This window comes from Myotis yumanensis, unplaced genomic scaffold (assembly GCF_028538775.1).
Source record: "Myotis yumanensis isolate MYYU_CA2020_CCGP unplaced genomic scaffold, mMyoYum1.0.hap1 SCAF_11, whole genome shotgun sequence".
Taxonomy (NCBI): Eukaryota; Metazoa; Chordata; class Mammalia; order Chiroptera; family Vespertilionidae; genus Myotis; species Myotis yumanensis.
In genome coordinates, this window is record NW_027223762.1 from 63,917,369 (window position 1) to 63,925,272 (window position 7,904).

The 7,904-nt window shown below is 51.2% G+C and overlaps 1 protein-coding gene across 1 annotated transcript in view; it reads left to right on the forward strand.

Moving 5' to 3' along the window:
- LOC139019316 (protein Daple-like) overlaps positions 1 to 6,392 on the forward strand; it is a 31,592-nt gene extending 25,200 nt beyond the window's left edge. The window contains exons 12-15 of the mRNA XM_070428354.1: positions 124 to 160; positions 1,637 to 1,782; positions 4,433 to 4,522; positions 6,194 to 6,392. Of these exons, the coding sequence (XP_070284455.1) occupies positions 124 to 160; positions 1,637 to 1,782; positions 4,433 to 4,522; positions 6,194 to 6,392 (472 nt within the window). The remainder of the gene's footprint in view (positions 1 to 123; positions 161 to 1,636; positions 1,783 to 4,432; positions 4,523 to 6,193) is intronic.
- Positions 6,393 to 7,904: the final 1,512 nt, after the last annotated feature.

A 7,904-nucleotide genomic window follows, 5' to 3' on the forward strand; every position in this document is an offset into this window, starting at 1 on the left:
GGGGCAGCAGGAGGAGCTGCAGATGCACAGCAAGAAGCTGCAGACCTCCCTGAAGGACACCCAGCTGGAGGTGAACTGCTGGCAGGACCAGTGCAACTGGCTGAGGGAGGAGCTCCAGAGCAGGGACATCTCGCTGACCGAGCTGGGCAACCACTGCCAGGTGAGGCCAGAGCTGGAGGCCCCAGGACCCTGGGTGGGCCTGTTCCCTGGGCTGATGCCTTGGGCTCCACCAGGTGGGAATGGGTCCTCATTGGCATCTCTGCTCAAAGGGTGTGTGTGAATGTCACACAGAGGCAGAGAGGAAGCCAGAGGCAGTTGACTGGGATGAACACGAGGACGGGCAGGGGTGTGCTACAGAACACCTTCCACCTCATCTTTGCTTTTTGCAGGGTTGGGGCGGTGCATGGAAGCATCCAAATACTGTTTTATCTCAGTCCTCTCAGCTGAGCACTCTGCTCTCTGTGTCATCTCATTTAATTCTCGCAATGATCTTGTGAGCTGGGGTTCCCATCCTTGTCCCTCTGAAGTAGCGGGTTGGAACCCCGTTTGTCTGAAGCCAAAGCTTGGGACTTCCTGCTACACCAACCGCGATGATATTCTAGAGCAGGAGCTGGCCAGCCTCAGCCCCAAATTCAGGTCCAGCTTCACTCCTGTTTGTGTACGGCTGTGAACCAAGAATAGCTTTCACAGTTTTTAATGGCTGGGGAAAATCAAAAGTAGGATAATATTTGGGGGCAAGTGAAAGTGACATGAAATGTAAATGTTGGTGTCCATGAGTTAAGATTTTTGGTTTTTTTTTTTTTAAACACAGCCACACCCATGCATGTGCATTGTTTCTCTGGCTCCTTTCCTGCTGTAATAACAGAGTTGAACAGTTGCAACAGAGACCCCTTTCGGCCTGGAAAGCCTAACATATTTAGCACCTCTCTCTTTACCGGAAAAGCGTGTCAACCCTGCCTAGAGCAGAGATGTGCAATAGGAATATAATGCAGGCCACCACACGTAATACTCATCTTTCTAGTAGCCATATTCAAAAAGTAAAAGGAATCAGGTGGGATTATTTTAAGAGTCTATATTATTTAACCCTTATATCTAAAGCATCACATGTAACCCCAAAAGTTTATTAATGAGATTTTTTTATAATATGTTTTTACTGACTTTTTGAGAGAAACATCCATCAGTTGCCTCCTGCATGCCCTCTACTTGGGAATGGAGCCAGCAACCCAGGAACGTGCCTTCATCAGGAACTACACTGGTGATTTCTTGGTGCATGGGATGATACTCAACCAAGCCACATGCACCAGGCAGCTTATTAATGAGATATTTTACATTATTTTTGAATCATTAAGTCCTTAGAACCTATTAAATATTTTGCACTTATGGCTCAGCTCAGACTGGCTGCGTTTTCAGTGCTTAGCGGCCACACATGGCCTGTGGCTGCCTGATTAGATGGTGCAGTGACAGAAGGCTTGGCCATCCCCATGGCATTGGCCATATTGATCATGCCAGCTGAGGTAGTTAATACCAAAATGGCCATCTTTGTGCACGTGGCCTTTTTCTCCTTTTGGAAGTAGATTCCCAGCAGTGGAATCATGGGAGCGTGTGGTGTTTGAGACATTGTCCATCTGTGTTTTAGCTGCTCTCCCGCCTCAAGGGCAACTTGGAAGGAGAAAACCGTCACCTGCAGAGCCAAAACCAAAAATTGAAAGGGCAGAACCAGAGGCTTCTCCAGGAGGACGTGGAGAACAACTACCAGCACCAGGAGGAGCAGCGGCAGTACGTGTGAGGGGTGTGGGCTGACGGATGCCCATCAACAGAGGGATCGTGGCTTCCAGCTCCACGACTAGACCACGCCATTCTGGGCAGCAGAGAACCCCCTGGTTGCATTGGTGTCCCAGGCAAGGGGACAGACCATCTTACCAGCACATCCTTCTCATTATCCCGGGAAGGGAATGGTTCTAGATTTCTGCAAATAAGGGTGGTTGGCTTTGTTGGCTTTACAGAGACACTTCCCTCTGCCAGGCACTTCTTAATCTGCTTTTGGGATCAAGTTCACTTTGAAAAATACAACAGTGATAAAGAGAGGTTCCTAGGGAAGGACTTCAGATCACAGGCTGTGCCCTTTCTGTGTCGGTTTTTCCCTTAATGGGTTGCAGAGTGGGTTGTTGGTGCACAGTGGCTGTCCTCCCTCTGCCCACATTGCCTTTGCCGACAGGCCTGGCCCTGCGAGATACACAGAACCAGTTACCTGGTCTCCAGGAACCAGTAGGAGTGATGGGATGTGAGCAGAGCTGTGTGCACACAGACAGATGTTGAGGAGCTTCCTGAAAATGGAAGGAAGCGTGGTGGTGGGAGTTGGAGTTCTGCTGCTGACATGGATGGGGAGAAGGCTAGCCAGTGTGTGTGGGGAACTGTCCTGGGGGTGGGGCGGGGGGAACGTGAAGGTGGAGCTTCCAGTTTTCTGGGTGCAGGGAAGGTGCAGGGAGTGGCAGGAGGGGAGCTGGAGGAGGCAGCGCTCAGCCGGTGAAGACTGCCATACCTGGCTAATGAGTGGGATTCACTGGGAAGTGGGTGATTAAGGATGCTGGTGTACAGGGCCTAGGAAGCTGCCAGAAATGAGGGCAGGAGGAAGAGCCTTGGTGCTAGAATCCTTGTGGTTTGGAAGTCAAGTCATCTGAGACGCATGTTGTGGGTCCACGGTGGTCTTCACCCCTCGGTGCTTTGCTGCTAGGACTGTCCTTCCTTGTGATTGGGAATGGTTGGCCAGTGTGGGACAGAGGGACATGGCCACAGTGACCACTGGGTACTGTCCCAGCTCCCTGGGGTGATGCTGCTGTTCACTGTTCTCCCGGATTCGTCCGCTCATCTACAGGGGGCTCAACATCTACCATTGATGGTTGACATGGGAAACCAAGGATGGTTGACATGGGAAACCACACTGTACTTTTTGGGTAGAAGTGAGAGTTTGTAGCCTGAAGTGGGCTCTCTATAACGCAGCTGCTAAAAATTACCAGCAGAGGTTGGGCAGTTGCAAACTACAAGAGTGGGGACCTGGTACCCTGGGGATGATCTGATGACCGTTTTGCATTAGAAAGTGTCTGCAGGAGGCCAGGGAGTGGGCAGGCTTCCTGAGCCTGCTCCAAGCAGAGTCTTCCCCAGCCCTGGGATAGCTGGGCCATGAGTTTGGGGGGCTGGGGGACGGCTGTGGGAACAGAATAACACAGTCTAGAAGAACAGAGGCCGATCCGAGGGTGCTGGGAGCAGAGCAGGTCTGTAGCCAGGGACCCAGTAGTTTGCAAGCGATCACTTCTCACGGGCGCTCACTATGCAGTGAACTCACGGAAAAGCCCTCATATTAGGAGGGGCCTGGGCACCTTCTTGACTGAAGGAGCCTGAGCAGCTGTCTGGATGCCGAGGACTCATTTTCAAGCAGGGAAAGCGGGGGTCTGAGCTGTCAAGGCCACATGGGTGAGGAGAGGCAGGAACAGGACAGGAGCCAGCGGCCCTGTGGGGGGCGCTGTATAGCGAGCACTGCGTGCATGGCTCCTAGACAGACAACAGGAAAGCATGCCATGTCTTCTGCTTCAGGAAAGCCAGGCTCCCTCTCCCAGGAGCGGGGGTGCCCTCTGGCAGTTCAAGGTTTAAGAGGCTCCTTTCTGTGTTTTTAAAAATGTGAACTGACTTCCCACATTTAGAAATTAAAAGATTTTGCTTCAGAGCCGAGGCTTCTGGATCCTTTGGGAAAAGCAGTCAGAAGCTCTGCCACATGGAGAGCGGCGCTCCGTTTGCAGGCCCCGCGTTAGGTCCCAGGTGGCACCGAGCGCTCAGCCTCGCCGCAGCCCCCACTCCTCCCTCAGGTCCTCCCAGGCCGCTTTGCTTCTTATCTTCTCTGTCTGGCTCCCAAAAGGCTTTGAGTTTGCTTCACTAGAAGTGTTAGCAGAAGCCCAACATTGGAGTGGGTCCAGGTTGGAGGTCTGACTTTGCTAAACTGACCTTTTTAACCTGATGCCTGTCTAACTCAGCGAGGGCAGACTAAAGCCCTCCCACCACTAAAGCTATCGTTGGTCTGCACCTGCAGGAGCTAGCCAAGCCCTGGGTCTGACCCGAGGGCCCAGCGTCCTGAGCTGACCTGGCCAGAACCCTCGGGGTTTCCCAGCTTGAGTTTCAGATGGTTCGGGGTCTCTCTCCTGAGGTGACGCACAGCCTGACCCTAGGTATTCAGCCGTCTCCTCAATGTGTTAGGCTCCTGGACCCAGGTCACATGCTTCCATCCCCATATTCCCAACTCCGGGGTCATGGTGGACATGAGCACCGTGATGTCTGAGTCCCAGAAACACACAGGCTCCTTCTGGGCCAGGTCCCAGGTGGGGTGTTGAGTCAATTTATGTCTTTTATTTTAAAAACCAGATTGTTTTTCTCTCTCCTCTGTTAGAGACAAATTAAATGCCTTACAGAGACAAAATGAAAAACTGGAAGAAAAAAGCATGGCTCAGCACAAGTTCCATGATCCAGCGCCAAAGAAGTGAGTTGATTTAAGCGTCAGTAGCTTACACACAGGACAGAAAGCTTGCTTTTTCACGAGTAGGGGAAGCTGTAGCATCTAGAGCAGTGGCCAGTTTGTTGGGCCCGTACCTTCTGCTGTATGGCAGGTCCCTGTGTGCAGGTCACTCCCAGCAGGGAACGAATTTAGAGTTTCTTTCAGTCCTGCCCTCTGTACTCAGGGTTATCCTATGAGGGATGGTGAATGCTAGCTGGCCAGGAGCCTGTTTAAGGGCAGAGAGTCTGTGCTTTTAGAGCCACTAAAGCAGGTGTATCAGCCTTTGTCTTAAGTTTGCAGGACTTAGAAAGCCAGGTTTCTGTTTTGGGAAGGAAACTTGGGGCAGACGCTTGGACAAGCACCCCTGTCTTCAAACACAGGAAACTTTTGTTCTGACCACCATTCCTCTGGGTTCACTGGACCTGACCCAAGTCCAGGGCAAGTTCACAAACACATTCCTTTCCCCAGAGAGCAGCAGCCCGGGTGGTGGGCCGATTTGGCCCCTAAGACTGCAGGCCTCAGTCCAGCAGGGCTACCCCTGGGCCCAGGCCTGAGCCCAGGAGCTGGGCCTTCCCATTGTCCTGACCCAGCCCAGCCTTGAGGTTAAAACACCATGAATCCGGCAGGGCCTCTCTGTAGAAATCACAGAACCACATAATATCAGAACCTCTGCCTGACCCTCCTGTTGACATGGAAATTGAGGCACCGATGAGGAAATTGAGTGACTTGTGTAAGCACAGTGCTGTTTCGTGGCAGAGCCAGGACCAGAACCCAGCTGTGGTCCTTGTTACATTAGAATGCTTCATTTCCTGTTAGCTGGAATGAATTACCTTTTACATTCACAGTTTTCATTTATTTACTTACTTTTCTAATCCTCACCTGAGGATATTTTTCCCATTGATTTTTAGAGAGAGTAGAAGGGAGGGAGGGAGGTGACAGCGGTGGGAGAGAGAGAGAGAGAGAGAGAGAGAGAGAGATATGAGAGAGACCCATCAATTGGTTTCCATCTGCACATACCTCGACCGGGGCCAGGGATCGAACCTGCAAACCAGGTATGTGCCCTTGACGGGGGATGGAACCCACCACCCTTCAGTGCTCAGGCTGATGCTCCAACCACCAGGTACCTCATCCAGGGCTCACTGTTTTTAATTCAAACGGCCCACTCTCCTGCCCTCTTCCCCTCACCCAGATTCCTCAGTGCCGGGAGTGGGCAGAATATGCCAGCCTATTTCACGTATTATTAACTCTAGCAGAAAGTGAGGAGGTCCCTGACTCTTTCTAAAAATGGCATTTTGGTGGAATTTTGCCAACCAGCATGATTAGGTTAGTATAGCACCACTTCCTGCACTTGGCACAGTAATTAAGAGCTGAGAGCTGGGTTTGAAGTTCTGTTTTCCCCAGGGGCCAGTGTGGGTTCCTGCATGATGAAGGCTCCTACCACCCCTGGGTCTGTGTGAATTAACTGCACATTGTGTGCCACCTCCTGAGCCCCAGGTGGGATGATCATGGTGATGGCAAAGAGCACCCTTATTCTGAACCAGATTAAGTGCCACCTTCTCAGGCTGGTGATTGAAATCTCAGCTTTCGTAGGGCACCCAGACACCTGCTGGAGGGGCAGTGAGGGTTAGCTGTGTCCTAAAAACCTACTTCTTACAGGAAAAAGCACTGGATTGGAGCCAAAGACTTAGTCAAACTCATCAAACTAAAGAAAGGGGGTTCCAGAGAACGACGAAAGTCAACCCCAGAGAGGCCTTCCTGGCCGCTGGGGTCCTCAGACCAGGCCTTGCCCAGTACTTCTCAGCCTCTTCAATCGCAGCTGGAGCCCCTCCAGGCCACCCCATGCTGCTCAAAGTGAACAGAAGAGCAAGAGACCTGCAGGGGGCTCTGGGGAAACGGTAGGAGGGGCTGACCTGTCTGTAGGCAGGAAGTGAAGGGGAGGATCTCAGGTCTCCCTCAGGGACAGGGGAGAACCAAGGAGACTGCCTCTGTGTGCACATGTGTGTGTGTGTGTGTGTGTGTGTGTAGGATGCTGAAGGGAGTGTGCTCCACACATGCACATCTGTCTCCTTAGGAATGTGAACACCCAAGTAGGAAATATAAACCCCCGTCAGTGTGGCTGCACTTTCTCCCAGAACAATTCAGGTCCTTTAGCAGGAGGAGCCTCACAAATCATGGACACTGTGGTAGGGACTCGAATATCCAGAGCTGGTGTCCACACAGTTACTGCAGATACAAGCTCCACAGCGGATGTTCCCTCCAGGCCTACAATAGGCCACTTCTGTAGGGAGATCCGCGGTGCATTTAACACGTGAGGACAGCTGCAAGGTCTTCAGCAAGGCCTCCTGAGGCTCTGATCTTCCTGTCACTTTGACAAGCGACCTGATCTGGCCTTGAGTCCTGCCACCACGGGGTGCACTGCACCTCATCATTCAGGGTTGTCACGTGGAATTGCCAGAGGTTCTGAAGTGGATTCCTAGTTGCATGTGCTGTATGTATTTCATGGAATCTCAGAGGCTGTCAGGACAAGGGTGCTCACATAAGAAGAAGATAAATGTGTTGTGGCAGTGACAATTTTGTCACAGTTGCCACCTGGCCAACAGTGACTGTGAGGCAGGCTCGAAGCTGCATCCTGATTTCAGAGATGTTAAGGTTTGGAAGAGGGGGTGTTGGGGTCCAGCCCCAGCAGGTCTAGGGGTTCCCAAAGGTGTGGACGGAGTCGGCGAAGAAGGAATGACACGGAGACAGTGTTCAGTTGATCAGCAGCCTAGCCAGGTTCTCTAGTCACGTTTTCCAGCCAGGTTCTGTCCAGGTTTTCTAGTCAGGTTCTCCAGCCAGGTTCTGTCTTTATTCTCCTGTTACATCTGTATTTATACCAATTGATTTTAATCCTATCCATTCTATACCAAAGGTTATGATGTTTGTTATCTCCATTCCAAGGTCACTACTCTATTGTTCTGTTAAGCTACAAGGAAGTAACTGAAGGAGATTATCCTAAGTAAAGATTATGTAGTTTAAGCGTGATTGTTCATAGTTAAAGTGGTTAACTACCGGCCAGGCACTTAGTTAAGGGTTTTTACTGATTTATTCCCTTCCTTAGTCCTGTTAATCCCTAACTCCAGGGAAAAATCCCCACCTGGAGAAACAACCTTTCTCGGAGAGGTGACCTTGGTTAAAACACATAGCGTTAAGTAGGGGAGCAAACATATTAAGAACAGTGTGCCATATAAACCAGGACCCTTGAAACATATGCTGTGCAGATGGTTCTTCCCTGCAGCGGCTATGTCAAGCGGCAATGATGGACCGGCTTCCGGCAAGGGAGAAAGTGCATCCTACTTGCCTTAAACATGGCTGAGTTTTCAATTTACTT